Source organism: Monodelphis domestica, chromosome 6, assembly GCF_027887165.1.
Source record: "Monodelphis domestica isolate mMonDom1 chromosome 6, mMonDom1.pri, whole genome shotgun sequence".
Lineage (NCBI taxonomy): Eukaryota > Metazoa > Chordata > Mammalia > Didelphimorphia > Didelphidae > Monodelphis > Monodelphis domestica.
The window spans coordinates 79,882,897-79,901,676 of NC_077232.1; the positions used below are offsets into that span (position 1 = coordinate 79,882,897).

Consider the following 18,780-nt stretch of genomic DNA (forward strand, 5'->3'; position numbering starts at 1 on the left):
AGAAGAGGAAATAGAATTCTTAAATAATCCCATATCAGAAATTGAAATCCATCAAGCCATCAAAGAACTTCCTAAGAAAAAATCCCCAGGGCCTGATGGATTCACCTGTGAATTCTATCAAACATTCAGAGAACAGTTAACCCCAATACTATACAAACTATTTGACATAATAAGCAAAGAGGGAGTTCTACCAAACTCCTTTTACGACACAAACATGGTACTGATTCCAAAGCCAGGCAGGTTAAAAACAGAGAAAGAAAACTATAGGCCAATCTCCCTAATGAATATAGATGCAAAAATCTTAAATAGGATACTAGCAAAAAGACTCCAGCAAGTGATCAGAAGGATCATTCACCATGATCAAGTAGGATTCATACCAGGGATGCAGGGCTGGTTCAACATTAGGAAAACCATCCACATAATTGACCACATCAACAAGCAAACTAGCAAGAACCACATGATTATCTCAATAGATGCAGAAAAAGCCTTTGATAAAATACAACACCCATTCCTATTAAAAACACTAGAAAGCATAGGAATAGAAGGGTCATTCCTAAAAATAATAAACAGTATATATCTAAAACCAACAGCTAATATCATCTGCAATGGGGATAAACTAGATGCATTCCCAATAAGATCAGGAGTGAAACAAGGATGCCCATTATCACCTCTACTATTTGACATTGTCCTAGAAACACTAGCAGTAGCAATTAGAGAAGATAAAGAAATTGAAGGCATCAAAATAGGCAAGGAGGAGACCAAGTTATCACTCTTTGCGGATGACATGATGGTCTACTTAAAGAATCCTAGAGATTCAACCAAAAAGCTAATTGAAATAATCAACAACTTTAGCAAAGTTGCAGGATACAAAATAAACCCACATAAATCATCAGCTTTTCTATATATCTCCAACACAGCTCAGCAGCAAGAACTAGAAAGAGAAATCCCATTCAAAATCACCTTAGACAAAATAAAATACCTAGGAATCTATCTCCCAAGACAAACACAGGAACTATATGAACACAACTACAAAACACTCGCCACACAACTAAAACTAGACTTGAACAATTGGAAAAACATTAACTGCTCATGGATAGGACGAGCCAATATAATAAAAATGACCATCCTACCCAAACTTATTTATCTATTTAGTGCCATACCCATTGAACTACCAAAATACTTCTTCACTGATTTAGAAAAAACCATAACAAAGTTCATTTGGAAGAACAAAAGATCAAGGATATCCAGGGAAATAATGAAAAAAAACACATACGATGGGGGCCTTGCAGTCCCTGACCTAAAACTATATTACAAAGCAGCAGTCATCAAAACAATTTGGTACTGGCTAAGAAACAGAAAGGAAGATCAGTGGAATAGACTGGGGGAAAGCGACCTCAGCAAGACAGTATACGATAAACCCAAAGATCCCAGCTTTTGGGACAAAAATCCACTATTCGATAAAAACTGCTGGGAAAATTGGAAGACAGTGTGGGAGAGACTAGGAATAGATCAACACCTCACACCCTACACCAAGATAAATTCAAAATGGGTGAGTGACTTAAACATAAAGAAGGAAACCATAAGTAAATTGGGTAAACACAGAATAGTATACATGTCAGACCTTTGGGAGGGGAAAGGCTTTAAAACCAAGCAAGATATAGAAAGAATCACAAAATGTAAAATAAATAATTTTGACTACATCAAACTAAAAAGCTTTTGTACAAACAAAACCAATATAACTAAAATCAGAAGGGAAACAACAAATTGGGAAAAAATCTTCATAGAAACCTCTGACAAAGGTTTAATTACTCATATTTATAATGAGCTAAATCAATTGTACAAAAAATCAAGCCATTCTCCAATTGATAAATGGGCAAGGGAAATGGATAGGCAGTTCTCAGATAAAGAAATCAAAACTATTAACAAGCACATGAAGAAGTGCTCTACATCTCTTATAATCAGAGAGATGCAAATCAAAACAACTCTGAGGTATCACCTCACACCTAGCAGATTGGCTAACATTACAGCAAAGGAAAGTAATGAATGCTGGAGGGGATGTGGCAAAGTAGGGACATTAATTCATTGCTGGTGGAGTTGTGAATTGATCCAACCATTCTGGAGGGCAATTTGGAACTATGCCCAAAGGGCGACAAAAGAATATCTACCCTTTGACCCAGCCATAGCACTGCTGGGTCTGTACCCCAAAGAGATAATGGACAAAAAGACTTGTACAAAAATATTCATAGCTGCGCTCTTTGTGGTGGCCCAAAACTGGAAAACGAGGGGATGCCCATCAATTGGGGAATGGCTGAACAAACTGTGGTATATGTTGGTGATACTATTGTGCTAAAAGGAATAATAAAGTGGAGAAGTTCCATGGAGACTGGAACAACCTCCAGGAAGTGATGCAGAGCGAGAGGAGCAGAACCAGGAGAACATTGTACACAGAAACTAATACACTGTGGTATAATCGAACGTAATGGACTTCTCCATTAGTGGCGGTGTAATGTCCCTGAACAATCTGCAGGGATCCAGGAGAAAAAAACACCATTCATAAGCAAAGGATAAACTATGGGAGTGGAAACACCGAGGAAAAGCAACTGCCTGAATACAGAGGTTGAGGGGACATGACAGAGGACAGACTCTAAATGAACACTCTAGTGCAAATACTATCAACAAAGCAATGGGTTCAAATCAAGAAAACATCTAATGCCCAGTGGACTTACGCGTCGGCTATGGGGGGTGGGGGGGAGGAAAAGAAAATGATCTTTAACGAATAATGCTTGGAAATGATCAAATAAAATATATTTTTAAAAAAAATGACAAATATTAAGTCATCTTCTTTCTCAGAATACTTTCCATTCTCCTAGAAGAACATTATCAAAAAAAGGTAAATGAATTGAGTTTGAAAATAGGAAAGCTACAGGGGCAAAAAGAAGATTCCAAAGACAAATGGGAAGAGGAAAAAATAACAAGAAAAAAGTCCATCCACTTTTTAAGCAGCATACTTTAGTGGTCCAAAGGGTAATAATAATAGATTATATTTTACATTGTACTTCATTATTACACAAAGTTCTTTAATGCATTATTTCACTTGATCTTCACATTAATTCTGTGAGTTAGAATAAAATATATATTATATTTTTATAAATTAAGAAAGTAAGGCATTCTGAGAATCTGTGAAATAGTGTTAGAAATTATCAGAGCCTAGATATGAGTTTAGATTTTCTGGTGACAGGACCAATGCTGTTTCCCCAAATTGTTTTTTTTTCTTTTTTTTTCTTTTTAAAAACTCTTACCTTCCGTCTTGGAATGAATACTCTGTATTGGTTCCAAGACAGAAGAATGGTAAGAGTTAGGCAATGAGGGTCAAGTGACTTGTCCAGGGTCATACAGATAGGAAGTAGCTGAGGCCCGGTTTTGAACCTAGGACCTCCCATGTCTAGGCCTGGCTCTCAATCCACTGAGCCACCCAGTTGCCCCCCCCCCAATTGTTTTTTAAGTACTTCCCCAAAACCATTTGTCTTTTCTTTCTTTTTTCTTTCTCTCTTCCTTTCCTTTTTTTTTATTTGCATCATTAGTGTTTAGCACAGTATCTGGCATATAGGAGGCACTTAATAAATGTTGTACTAATTAATGTAATTTTTATAAGTTTTAATTCCTAAGGGTTTAATATAACAACATGAAAAATCTTTTAGGCCAAAAAAAAAGGAGAAAGAAGATTTAGAATAAGAACTTTTCCACTTTTATGGTTATCTCTGTTAGTCTCTTATTCGCCTACTAGAATGTAAGATATGAATGAGGACTTTGTGCCTCCCCATCACCTAACAAGTATTTTATATGCAGTAGAAATATAGTAAATCTGTGTTGTCCTATATTATGGCCAATGAAAGCATGCAAATTAGGAATATTAAGAGTCCTTGAACTGAATTCCATATTTAATTTCTCAAGTTCAGTTCCTGTTACTTTCATTTCCCTGTGACTGGCTATCTTGATCTAGTCCTTTTTAAACGCACTATGACTGCCTCATCCCCAAATCCCTTGGTTTGTAAGGATAAATGCTATGGGATAGAGAAAAATTCATAGATTGCCATTAAGAGGAAAGGAGGAGAATTTAGATACAATTCCTGGGGAGAAAGATTCGGGAAGGAGAAGAGGATCTTGGGAATTGGCTGTTTTCAATGGTCACTCCTAATTCTGGCTTTCCACTGAGCTGGAAGGAAGATTTTTGCTCTGGCATCCCCTGGGAAAACCTAATCTTGTGAAAAGATTTAAGGATTCCTGGGTTGGAGAATTGCCATTGTAATAAACTGCCTTTTCCCTGGAGTACAAAGACCAATCTGTCTGAGAGCTACCAGTCAAAGACCAAGTTGGCTAAGGTAAGCCCAAGGGTTTTGTTACCTGGGACTCTGGTTTACCTAGGAAGCCAACCCCAAGCTTGAGATGGGATTCAGGCTACTAGTGAGTCCTGTCTCCTTAGCCTTATTATAGACAATCTGGGTAGTTATATTAGCAGAAAGGTCAGATAGCATTTGAGTTTTTAAGTAAGAGCAGGGAGTAGATAGACAGGGCCTACAGAAGCAATGAAGAGTACCTCTCCCAAGGTGTGTGGAAGGTGGGTTGAGTATAGATCTATAGTTTTAGGACCCTTCCTGCCCTTTCCCTTTACTCCAATTATCAAAATAAATTTGGTTTCCAAAGCCCAAGGGATTTGTGTTTTACTGGCCCTGGGAAGGTCCCTACATGGGTGTTTCTCATCTCCCATCCATCTAGGCCTTTCCCAAACAATATACCTCCATTTGGAGATAGCCATATCTTTCAGATTCTAGTCCCTATCTGCTTTTTTAATCTCTTTTATTGAACATGCTTATTACATATGCAGTCTCATGCAAGTCACTTAACCTTTCTAGGCCTCAGTTTCCACATCTGTCAGAGAAGGGAAAGACCTCTTCTGGCTAGGGGGAAGAAAAAAGGTTTCATGAGGGTACACCCTAGATTTGTCTGGAAAGACAGGAACTCTATTCAATAAATAGAAATAAGGAAGAAGTCTTTTCCAGGTGTAGAGAATAAGTGTGCACAAATGAACAAAAATTGGAGATAACAAGATGATATTGAGGAAAAATTCTCAAGAGAAAATAATGTGAAATAATACTCAAAAAGAAAGTCAGAGTCAGATAGGAGAAGGTTCTTAATGTTAGAGTAAGGATTACATTTTATATGTACTCAAGAACACTGAAGATTCTGAGATTCTTTTCATATTGATTTGAAATTTAACATACAATTCTAAGAGTAAAAAACCTTAAGCAATGTGCAACTTTTAGAATACTAAATGATTAAATATAGTGAAAAGAAAAATAGACTTAAAAATTAGAAGACCTAGCTTCAAATCCATTTAACCTATATTTCATCATCTGTAAAATGGGGATAACAATACACGCACTAGCTCTTTAACACCAAATTGTTACAGTGATCAAATGAGATTATATACATGAAAAAGTTTTGTAAACCCCATAAAGATAATCTATTATAAGGTGAAAGTTTAAATAATATCATAACTGGAACATAGACAGTATATACTGATAAAGACCTGACTATGTTCCATTTTCTTACCTGGCAAATTGATTACTCATCTCTTGCTCTTGTCTCCAAAGAGTATCATGTTCTACTTTTATGTATATGTACCTATCATCTATGGAAAATTCATCCATTACAGGTGGGTCTGTGGTTGATGCACAAAAGGGATGATTCCTGGTGTCCAGCGGGCTCTTTATTAAAATAATGATTCCTTTTACCATTGAATTTAGATCCTACATAAATGCAATGAAACCAACAACTTAACAAACTAAAAACAAACAATTTATTTCAAGGAAGAAAAATCTTTTTGTTTCTGTCATAATTAATGAAAAATATGCTAGTATTAATTTCATTTCAGTGAATAGCTTCTTCCAATATTTGCTCATTAGGTTTTTAAAGGTAAATCACTAAATCTATACTTCAGTTTCTTCATTTAAAAAAATTAAATATTTCTATTACCTACATGGCATTATGGAACTAACAGGACACCTTACAGAAGTTTAGACTATCTACTCCAATCCCAGCATTCACACATGAAGAAAAGGTCTCACAAGGCAGTAAGGGTTGGCAGTTGATTTGGATTCTGATTATAGATACAAGATGGTGTAAAATATTTTATAAAACTTAAGATACTCCTGAAATGTGATTTTTTATCATCATCATCATCTTATTTCTAGCTCAGTACCTGAAGGATATATGATGTGCTGAATGTTAAGCCCCTCCACCCAAGGAATCACAAGCTCCTGTGCCTGTGGATCTGCTTTCCTGAGTGGCTTAAGCCAAAGAATGCATACCCCTACAGGAGAAGAGGAGCCCCTCCAATCTACTGGGGGCAGAACAGGGACATTTGGTAGGACTTCTCAGATCAGCCTACCCTCTAGAGATAGCCTGTCTGTGAGAGTCCAACTCCACCTCCATGCCCCAGTAAGAGAGCACAGGAGGATTTCAGTGAAGTATCAGCATCATATAGCAAAAATGAAATATCTGAAATTAAACTTGTAGCTTATAGTGTTTCAGGAGCTTCTACTATAATCAGTATATATATATGAATTATATACATGTATATAATATATATACTAAATCAAGATAGGTCATTTGCATTGGTCTTGGTCAAAATTTCCTTAGTCATTTTCTAAAATCAGATATTCTAAAATGTACTACATGGAATAGATTTTAATGCATAATCAAATTTTATAAAATTACTTTGTAAAGGAAAAGTGCTTTTTAAAGGCAAAGAATCTAAATTCAAGTGCCAATCCCTCACATAATATGCTATTATAAATATCTATGTCTTTCAATAATTAGCTTTTTATATAAAATTATGATATTAAAATACATAAATCTGAAATTTAAAATGTATGTATAGATGACATAAATATTTAAACAACAATGACATTTTCCAAATTATACATTTAGTGCCTTTCTCTCCTTGTCATTCAAAAATTCGTAACTGTAGAGTGTATCAAGAGCTATTATTCATCTTGTGGCCCATATACTAACAATAAAATATTTAAGTTTAAAATTCGATTAATATATTTCTGTCTTACTTTTCAGTTGGCAAAAAATTCATTATTAACTGACCTCGTCATGTTTTAGCTGGAATGGCCCATCCTGATAGATCATTGTGACTACTAGAGTAGTCGCTTGTTTTAATATTTCAATCAGTTGTCTTTTTTCTACAGGTCCCAAGTGTCTAACATCACAGACTGGATTTTCAAGAGACTTTGTCTCTCCTGAATTTTTATATTTGGTTTCAATTCCAATTCCAAACTCCTCCATTGTAAAACAATTCTTTGCTTGCTCTGACATATGACTGGCTGTAGCATGCTTTCTTTTAAGGTTCTTAGTTTCCTTCTTTTCAATATTGGTGTTTTCCTTTAGCAAATATTCCTTCTTATTCCCATTTTTCTGTAAATGTGAGGGCTTGAAATGTAAGGGAGTATATACACAACTGGAAAGGGGCAATGATCCTGATGAATTAGGGTCCTTGATGTTAGACATTTGATTAGAATGTAAAATACCCGTTGACTGAAGAGAGATGATACTGGAAGCTTTTGGTGGCTGGTCTGTTACAGTTATACAATGAGGACTCTATTGAAAAATTTTTGAAATGCTTCATTAGAAAATAATCCACAATGTAAATCAAAACTATTTCCTATAGAGCTTGTCTGTATTAACTGTGGGGATAACAATGCTTTTACTAGATATCTCACAGGGTTATGGTGAGGAAACATCTTTGTAAACCTTGAAGAGAATGAAAATAGGAGTTGCTGTTATGGAATCTTTTATGCTACATATACTCTATTCACAAGAGAAACATACGAAATAAAAACAAAATGTTTTATAAGCATGCTGATCTATTCTCCTCAATTAAAATTGGTGCTTCATCATCACATAGAGGTATTAACCTTAGGCTTTGAAAGTTTATACAAGTATAGCAAAAACTATGGAAGCTTCTGCTAAATTAGAAACCATTAACATTGTTATCATAAATCTTTTAAGATGATGAGTTTAGTCTGCACTATAACTTTTTCACCATTCATATTTAATTTTTATTAGTTAAATTTTTATTTTGATGCAGTGATTTTAATGAACATATTAGTCCAAATATAGGATCTCTTTTAAAGGAATTTTTTTTAATCTTTGGATTGAAATAAATAATCTTTGCATCAAGTTCCTTGGGAAAATTATTCATTTCCTGGATATATAAAGAACTAGTTCAAATCTATAAGAATAATAGCCATTCCCAGGGCAGCTAGGAGGCTCAGTGGATTGAGATCCAGGCCCTCTTCAATTTGTGGCATAAATTTTTTAATCTTTATTTTATTTTAACAATAAATTTCCACATAAGTTTTCCAAAGTTATAGGATTCGTGTTGCCTTCCTCCCTTTTTCCCTCCCAACTCTTGGAGTTGACAAGCAATTCAATCTGGTTATACATATATTATCATGCAAAACATTATTTCCATATTATTCATTTTTGTAAGTGAATAATCTAATAAAACCAAACCCCCAAATCCTATACTCAAATAAACAAGTGACAAATCATATGTTTTCTTCTGTATTTATACTCCCAGTTTTTTTCTCTAGAGGTGGATAACATTCTTTTTCATAAGTCCCTTGGAATTGTCCTGGATCACTGTGTTGCTATTAGTAGCAAAGTCTATCACATTTGATTGTTCCACAATATTTCAGTTACTGTATATAATGTTCTCCTCATTCTGATTTTTTCACTCTGCATCAGTTCTTTCTTAAATCATCCTGCTATCATTCCTTACAGCACAACAGTATTCCATCTCCAATCATATGCCACATTTTGTTCAGCCATTCCCCAGTTGACGATAGTATCCCTTTAGTTTCCAATTCTTTGCCACCACAAAAAGTACAGTTATAAATATTTTTGTACAAACAGGTCCTTTCTCATTTTTTTAAATTTCTTTGGGACACAGACATAGTAATGTATTGCTGGATCAAAGGGTATGCATTGTTTTATAGACCTTTGGGCAAAATTCCAAATTGCCTTCCAGAATGGTTGAATCAATTCAAAACTCCACCAGCAATGCATTAGTGTCCCAATGAACAAGCAACTTTTAGAGGAAAAGATCTAAGCTATCAACAGCCATATAAAAAAATTCTCCAAATTATATAATAATTAGAGAGATGCAAATCAAAGTGGTTCTGAGTTCTACCATATACACAGCAGATTAGTAAAGATGACAAAAAATGGGAAATGACAAATACTGGAGGAGCTGCTATAAAACAGGCACATTGATGCCTTTGTTCATGAAGTTATATATGAAATGGTACAGTCACTCTAGAAATCAATTTGGAACAATTATCTAAAAAGTCACTAAACTGTGCATATCCCTTGATCTAGCAATACCTCTACTAAGCCTAAACTCCATCAGAGAAAGAGGAAAAGGGTCCATATGGTCAAAAATCTTTTTAGCACCAATTCTTTTTGAGTGGTAAAGAACTAAAAACTAAGGGAATATTAATCAACTGGGAAATAGCTAAATAAATCATGATATATGAATATAATGAAATACTACTGTGTCATAAGAAACAAAAAAATTGATGCAGAGACTGATGCAGAACAAAGTGAAAAGAATGAGCAGAACAATTTATAAAGGAACATTGTAAAGACAAACAACTCTGAGAGACCAAATTAAGAACTCTGATGACCAGTCATGATGGCTGAGAACTGATGATGATCTTTGATTCTTGTCTCCTAAAAAAGAGATAATAGATGCAGAATGCCCAAGGCGGCATATTAAAAAAACAACAACAACAACAACTTTCCGATAATAAATATTATAAAAGTAATTTTGGACATGTTCCTTTCCTGAATCTATCAAGGCAGTTCTGGATATTAATTCTTTGGGCCTGTATGGCCCATTAGTGGTGCAAGATACTAAATAAATCACAAAATCTTAGACCTGAATATAACCTTAGTCTAATATATAACTGAATAAAAATTACCTCTACAATATTCTAAATAAGTGGTCATCCAAATTTTTCATGAAGATCTCCAGTGAGGTGGAGAGACACTACCTTTAAAGGCAAATAACTCCATTTTTGGTAAATTTCACTTTCGGGCTGTTTTTTTTTTCTTTATCTGCTTTCTTGCAACTTTTAACTAGTACTCTTAATTCTGTCTTTTGAAGCCAATTAGAACATGATGCTTTTAGTGACATGGCAATCTTTCAAATATCTAATGACAGATACAATATCCTCCCCAAGTCTTCTCTTTTCCATGCTAACCTTTTTCAACTTCCTTCAATTCCTATCATATAGCAAGATCTTAAGATCCTTTATCTTGCTTATGCTCTTCTGGAAATTCTCCACTGATCAATGCCCTGCCTTGAAAGACATGATACTCCGTGTGTGGTCTGACCAGGTGGTCAAGAAAGTTGATTACTTCCCTAGTACTAGGCAGCATGCAGCCCAAGATTGCATCAGCTTTCTTGGTCACTAAGTGTTTACTCATATCCATTAAAACCCCCACATCTTTTTCAATTGAACTTCTCTCTAGCCATGTCTCTAGAATCTTGTACTTGTTAGGCTAACCTTTTAAATCCAAGTTTAAAGCTTAACATTTACCCCTACTAAATTTCACCTCATTCAATTAGGTCCACATTGTACACTGTCAACATCTTTTTGAATACTGTGATCCAATAAGTTATCTAGCCTAATCAGCTTTGTGCTAACTACAAATTTGATGCTAATAACTTATTAAAATGTTAAATATGTTTATGGCCCACACACAAATCTTTGATTTACTCCACTTAAACTCATTTTCCAATTTGATAATCATTAATAATTACTCTTTGCATTTGGCCATTCCAAGTAGTTCTGAATCCACCTCACTATAGTATCAGCAGGGTTTATGGTTCACTGTATATTTTCTAGAAAAATGTCATGAAAAGACTTAGGGGAGCATGATGGATGTCTTCACGGATTTAAAGGGTTGGCACCTGGGAGAGGGATTAGAATTGCTTTATTTGACCCCAGGGAATAGAATAGAAGTCCCAGAAAGGGAAATTTAGGTTTAATGTATAGGAAAATCTTACTAAGATTTATACCTATCAAGTAGTGGAACAGGCTGTCTTGAGAGATAGTGGGTTCTTTCTCAATGGGTATCTTCAAACAAAGGCTATCATTTTAAGGAATGACCCATTTATTCCTATGCTTTCTTTTAATAATGGGTGCTGTATTTTGTTGAAGGCTTTTTCTGCCTCTATTGAGATCATCATGTGATTTCTGTTAGTTTGATTGCTGATATGGTCAATTATGCTGATAGTTTTCCTAATATTAAACCAGCCCTGCATTCCTGGTATAAATTCCACCTGCTCATAGTGATTGATCCTTGTGACATATTGCTGTAATCTCTTCACTAATATTTTTTTAAACATTAGTTTATTTGGTCATTTCCAAACATTATTCATTGGAAACAAAGATCATTTTCTTTTCCTCCCCCCCCCCCCCCCACCTCTCCCATAGCCGACGCATACATGTGTCCTTGATTCTCTTTGCTAATATTTTAAGATTTTTTTCATTGATATTCACTAAGGAAATTGGTCTGTAATTTTCTTTCACAGTTTTCGGCTTTCCTGGTTTAGGTATCAGCACCATATTTGTCTCATACAAAGAATTTGGTGGGACTCCTTTGCCTGTTTTGCCACACAATTTATAGCATTGAGATTAACTGTTCTTTAAATGTTTGATAGAATTCACTTGTGAATCCATCTGGCCCTAGGAATTTTTTCTTAGGGAATTCATTGATGACTTGTTCAATTTTTTTTTCTGAGATGTGATTATGGAAGTATTCTAATTCCTCTTTTGTTAATATGAGCAATTTATATTTTTGTAAGTATTCATCCATTTCACTTAGATTTTCAGATTTACTGGCATATTACTGGGCAAAACAGCTGCTAATGATTGCTTTAATTTCCTCTTCATTGATGATTCATCACCACTTTTGATATTTTTCATTTTTGATGCTGGTAATTTGATTCTCTTCTTTCCTTTTTTAAACCAAATTAACCAAAGTTCTGTTTTATCTCACACCCTATACCAAGATAAGGTCAAAATGGTTATATGATTTAGATATAAAGTGTGAAGAATACCATAACTAAATTAGGGTAACAAAGAATAGTTGAGAAGAATTTATGATCAAACAAGATAGAAAGCATTAAAAGATGTAATGTAAATAATTTTGATTATATTAAAAAGCTTTTGTACAAACAAAACTAATGTAATCAAGATTAGAAAGAAAACAAAAAAATGGGAAAACAAATCTCTGATAAAGGTCTCATCTCTCAAATTTACAGAGAACTAAGTCAAATTTATAAGAATATTGTTCATTTCCCAATTGAAAAATGGTCAAAGGATATGAACAAACAATTTTCAGATGAAGAAATCAAAGCTATTAATAATCATATGAAAAAAGTTCTAATTCCCTCTTGATTAGACAAATACAAATTAAAACAATGCTGAGGTACCTCCTCACCCCTATCAGATTGATCAATATGATACTAAAGGAAAGTGATAAATATTAGAAGGAATATGGCAAAACTGGGACACTGATGCATTGTTGGTGGAATTGTGAACTGATTCACGGGAGGGCCATGTGGAACTATGCCCAAAGGGTTATAAAACCATGCATACCCTTTGATCTTGTGATACCACTACTGGTTCTGTATCGAAGAGATGAGATAAAAAAGGGGGGGGGGGGCAAGATCTACTTGTACAAAAAATATTTACAGCAGCTTTTTTTGTAGTGTCAAAGAATTGGAAAATGAGATATCCAGCAAATGGAGAATGGCTAAACAAATTGTGGAACATGTTGTTGATGGAATATTACCATACTATAAGAAATGATAAGCAAAATGATTTGAGAAAAAGCTGGAAATATCTTCATGAATGAATGCAGAGCAGAATAAGCAGAACCAGGAGAATATTATACACAGTCATGGCAATATTGTATGATAGACAATTATGAAAACTTGTCTATTCTCAGCAATGCAATGATCTGGGACAATCCTCAGAGACTTATAATGGGGAATGTAGATCAAAGCATAATATTTTTCACATCAGTATATTTATAGTTTTATTTTGGGGTTTTGCTTTTGAATGAGTGTGTTCTTACAACAATAACCAATATCCAAGTGTATTTTACATGATAACAAAATAAAATAAAATAAAAACAAGTTAGAGAAAGAAAAAAAATATGGAAATGTTTTGTATGACATTACATGTATAACTCAGATCAACTTTCTTAACAGCTCCAGAAGAGGGAAGAGAAGTGAGGGAGACAGTTTAATCATATGGAAAACTTATGTGGAAATTTATTATTACATGTAATTGGTAAAAATGAAATACCTTTATAATTAAAAAAAAGAGAAAGGTTTGGGAGAATGGATAGGCAGTTCAGTTTTGCACATATCAAGTTTGAGATGTCTCTGGAATATCTGTTTGCAATGTTCAAAAGTCAAATGGCAACGAGGGACTAAAAATCAGGGCAGAGAAAGGAACTGGATCTAAAAATCTGATGTGTGTGTGTGTGGGGGGGGGGGGGGGTCTACAGAGAGATCATAGTTAAACCTGTGTGAACTGATGAAGTCACTAAGAGTACAAAGAAAGAGTTGAGGGCCCAAAGAGAGAACCTTGGGGAATACCCACAATTAAGGGGTGTGGTATGAAAGTTGTAGAGGTGATTTATGTCCACATAAATTGTTGGGCAAGGTGGATTTTAAAAGGTCTTTTTACAACTCTGAAATTCCATGATTTTTTCAAATGCTTTGCTAAAATCTAAGTCAAAATTTTGACTCTCATGGATTGTTTGAGATACATTTTTTATTCCTCTCAATAATTTGAATGTGTAATTAGATAGATTTTTTTCAAAGTTTTAGATTTGTTTTGTAATTTTTCTTTCTCTTTTCTATAAGTATACTTCTTTGTTACAAACGTGTTTCTATTGCCAGATGTGATAAATCAATCTTTCTAATCTTCAACTTTTCCTACGTGATCTTCCTAAAATATAAGTCTGACTACTCTAGTCAATAAACTCCAAGGGCTCTCTACATCTCCAGGAATTTTTTTAAAAATCATGTGTCTTTTAAACCCCTCCAGATCCTGGTTCCTTCATGCCTTTCCAGTTTTATTCCATTTTACTTTTATGTCCAGTAATCTGGTTTAATACTGCTTTCTTTACTGTTCCTCTCACAAAATAGTCCATGCATTTTTATTGGCTATTTCTCACACCTGGAATTTTCTCCCTCATTTCTGCCTCCAAGCTTCTCTGGCTTTCTTCATGTCACAGATAAAATCCTATCTTCTACATGAAACTTTTCCTAATTTCACATAATTCTAATGTCTTCCTTCTGAGATAATTTTTAATTTATCTTGTCTATATCTTGTTAGTTATGATTGTTTTTATGTTATGTGACTGACTTCCTTGAGAAAAGTTTTTTCACTGTAGCACAGTGCTTGTAACATAGCAGCAACATTTAGTAAATGTTTGTAGACTTGATTTTGTTCTTTTCCCTATTATCTTCAAATATCAAGTATCCTCCAACCTTAAGAACCTGATTTAGACCCTACCATTAAATTATCATCCTATTATTTCTCTTTCCTTTCTTAGCCAAACTGTCCTTCGCTGTGCCCCACACACATCTCCTGTCTTTTTATTTCTGGTCTCCCATTTCTTGAATGTATTTTCTCCTCCCCTATGGTTCAAAAAGTCTTTCTTCCATCAAGATGCAGTTCAAGCATCTCATGCTCTGTGAAGCCTTTCCTGATTCTCCTGAACCCTAATGACCTCTCTCTCCCAAGAGACCTTGTACTTTGTGTTTTCTCTCTTTATTTTGTAAATGCATATGTACTTATCCTCTTCCCATTACAATGTAAACTTTTTATAAGTACGAATCATTTCATTTACTGTATTTGTATTCTCAGTCCTCAATTGGTTGATAACTGGGAAAATAAGAGTGATAGTCTTAAAAGTATCATTATTTTAAAGATATAATGATAAGTATACTTACGACATTAAAGTGAGTCTAGTAACCGTCTCATCAAAGGAAATTAGCTTGCATGATCTGTTATCATAATCATTCCTTCCTTTTCTAGATGACATTCACTAACCATTCCTTTAATTTTTACTAGAAATCATCTTTACCTCACTAAACTATAGTTTAGCCTAATATCTCACCTCGGTTTAATATAGGTCTAGTATTCTAGACTTAAATTCTGGAAAGTTACCTTAGTGGCCAATTAGAATAAACTCTTTATTTTACAGATGCCAATCTAAGGCCCAGGGAAATTAAATTATTTACCTCAGGTTACAATGGTAGGAAATGGTAACACTGGGAACTGAAAGCTGATCTTCTAACTCAAAATGTAGTGATTTTTCCACTTTATCATGCTGCTTCCTCAATATGTGAAATTTAATTTTAAGTTTAGTAATCATACAACTAAGACAATAGTATTTTCTTTTGTAGGATGTGATGCCTCAACATGGGATATATGAAGCCTTGGGGTTTTAAAAGCACATTTATGTTCTTACAATGAAAGGGAATAACAGAAAGGCATATTTAGGTTTGAAAAGAAAAACTTCCTAAGAACTTGACATCAGATGATGAAAATAAAACTATCTAAAGTCAGAACAAAAATGTTCCACATTACTAGTGATTAGAGAAATGAGAGCTAAAAGAACTCTAAGTTACCACCTCATATCTAACAGACTGTCAAATATAGCAAAAAAAGGAAAATTAGTGTTGGAAGGGATGGAGAAAAATTGGGACACACCTGGCAAAGGAAAATAATAATATCCTAAAACGGAAAAAAGAGAGAGAAAAGATAAGGGGAATTATCTTTCATAATTTTGGCCTCAGGGCACATCCAGCTCTGCAACTCATCTAGGCTAAATCCCATCAAAGCCTTATGAGGGCAGGGAAGCTCAAGCTCTAACACCCCTCCCCCACAGACTGCTTTGAGAGATTTGCTGACTAAGCTCTAAGGGTAAAAGGCTGACAGAAAAGCTACAAACAATAAGAATAATTAAAAGATAATCAAAAATAGGGGAAAAAAGAAAAACAAAAAAAACTTTTTTTAAGAGACCCAATAAGTTAAAATGATATGTATCCCTATAAGAAAAGGGGTCACTGATAACTCTTAAAAATTGGTATTATCACCTGGGTAGCTAGAAGAATTATACTTAGAGGGAACAGTAACAAACTGTTCCCTCTAACAAACAGTAATAAACAAAACAAAAGAATGAAATGCCAAGACATAAATATGTATATAGATATATGAATGCATAAATATATATATGTCTGTATATATATACAACTAGAGCTAAAAAAAGAGGTTAATACTAAAAGAAATGGGAAAAGAAACAAAATGGGATAAATTTATATGTCACAAAGAAGCACATGGAGGGAGAGGGGAGAACATCAAAACACTGGAAGGATAAAGAGGTTGGAGATAGAAAATACTCAATTCTTATGTGCATTGAAATTGACTCAAAGTGGAAAGAACAATCAAATACATTGGGGCAGAGAATTGACTTGCGCCCTATAGGGAAGTAAAAGGGTAACAAATGGACAGGTGGGGAGGGAGGCAGTACAAGAGAGGGAGAGGGTGGGAAGGTAGTTTAAAAAGACTGTAAAGAAAATAAAAGGGGAATAAGAAGGGAGGAAGGGGTAGAAAGGGAAGTAAAATAAGGGTGGGAATTAGGGGGACTGATTAAAAACAAAACATTGGTGTAGAAGGAAATAGTGAAAGAAGAAAAGGCAGGACTAGGAGTAGAAATCAAAATGCTGGGAAATACACAGCTGGTAATCATAACTCTGAATAGACATGCATAGGGTAAAAATAAGATGGAGCCAAATTTATTGAGCATCAACTGATAAAAAGAAAGCAGGAGGAGGGCGGAGTCAAGATGGCGGCCTAGAAGGAGCATACTGAATACCCTTCCTAACCGATCACAAACTGAATGCTCCCAGGGGACTGAAAATCAATCTTAATAACAAGACAGAGCCAAGGAACCCTCCTGCTGGACTTAATTCAAAAGATATGCCCCCCAAAAATCTGGAATCCAAGAACACTCGGGTATAAGGGGAAGACAAAAGGAAGGTCCCAGGACCCATCCCCCCTCCCACACAGAGCTCTGAAATTCCAGCAACAGCAGGAACTTCGGGGCAGGCAAAGGTGCTTGTCTGAAGGGCATACCTTGTGAGCAGGGCAGTGCCAAATTCAGAGCTTCCAACACAGATGGCAGGGAAGGAGCTAGAGAGGGAGCACAGACCTGGCAGCCTGGCCAGAGCTGTGGAGATCCTCCATATTTGCTCCAGCCTTCCAGGAACTTTTGGACTCAGAGCACACCCAGCCCAACTAAGCTGAACTTAATCCCATCAAAAGTCGCCAGAACTCAGGAAAGCCCAGGCTCCATACCCATCCTCATTGACTGCTAGACTTTAATCCAATCAAAAGCCTCCAGAGGACAAGGAAGCTCAAACCCCAACAACCCCCCAACAGAGACTACACCGAGAGATCTCCTGTTAAAACTCCAAGAGGGGAGACTAACAGAAGCCCCCAAAACCAAAAAAATGAGAGGAGAAAGAGCACAAAAGCAGGGAGTAAAGAAGAGGTGAATTTGAGCAAACAACAGAAAAAGAAGAAAGAAACTACAATAGACAACTTCTACTCAGCAAACGGAACAGAGGGGGAAAGATCGGCAAATGATAAATCAGAAATCCCTGCAAATTGGATACAGGCTGTGGAAGAACTCAAAACACAATTAAGAGAGGCTGAAGACAATTGGGAAAAGAACTTAAAAATTAAGATAAGTTATCTGGAAACAGAGGCACTTGAACTAAAATGAGAAAACAGTGTCTTGAAAGCCAAAATCAACCTGCTGGAAAATGAGAAAAAGGAGATGAAAGATGAAGCAAAGGAGATTAAAGACGAGGTAAAGAGAATGAAAGACAACCTTCAAAGAAAATCAGACCAGAAGGAAAATGATAACCAAAAAGCTAGGGATGAAATCCAGTTTTTAAGAACCAGAATACAACAACGAATTAAGTGGCCTCACAAGGCAGCAGGACACTATAAAACAAAACCAAAAGAATGAAAAAATTGAGGAAAATATGAAGCATCTCATTCACAAAACAGACGATTTAGAAAATCATTCGAGAAGAGACGATTTAACAATCATTGGTCTACCAGAAGACCATGACAAAAGAAAAAGCCTGGACATCATACTACAGGAAATTATTCAAGAAAACTGCCCCTATATCCTAGAACAAGAGGGAAAAGTGGAAATTGAAAGAATCCACCTCCTGTATTTAATCCCCAACTGACAACATCAGGAATGTTGCCAAATTGAAAAACTATCAGACCAAAGAAAAGATATTACAAGCTGCCAAGAAGAAGCCATTCAGATACCACAAAAACACAGTGTGGATAACACAGGTTCTGGCTGAATCCACACTGAAGGACCGAAAGGCATGGAATACGATATTCTGGAAAGCAAGGTAACTAGGTCTACAACCAAGAATCAACTACCCAGCAAAACTGACTATATTCTTACAGGGGAAAGAATGGTCATTCAACACAATAGAAGAATTCAAAGCATTCGTAAAAAAAAGACCAGACGTGAACAGAAAATTTGATGTCCAAGCACAGAACTCAAGAGAATCATCAA

The 18,780-nt window shown here is 35.2% G+C and overlaps 1 protein-coding gene across 9 annotated transcripts in view; it reads right to left on the reverse strand.

Annotated features, from left to right (window-relative positions):
* Window positions 1–18,780, reverse strand: part of LOC100022326 (DNA polymerase nu) — a 479,612-nt gene that overhangs the window by 375,070 nt on the left and 85,762 nt on the right. For all 9 annotated transcript variants that reach the window (XM_056802319.1, XM_056802316.1, XM_056802317.1 and 6 more), the window contains exons 5-6: window positions 7,156–7,665; window positions 5,611–5,807 (exon numbers count right to left, since the gene is read on the reverse strand). In XM_056802319.1, coding sequence (XP_056658297.1) covers window positions 5,611–5,807; window positions 7,156–7,665 — 707 coding nt within the window. The remainder of the gene's footprint in view (window positions 1–5,610; window positions 5,808–7,155; window positions 7,666–18,780) is intronic.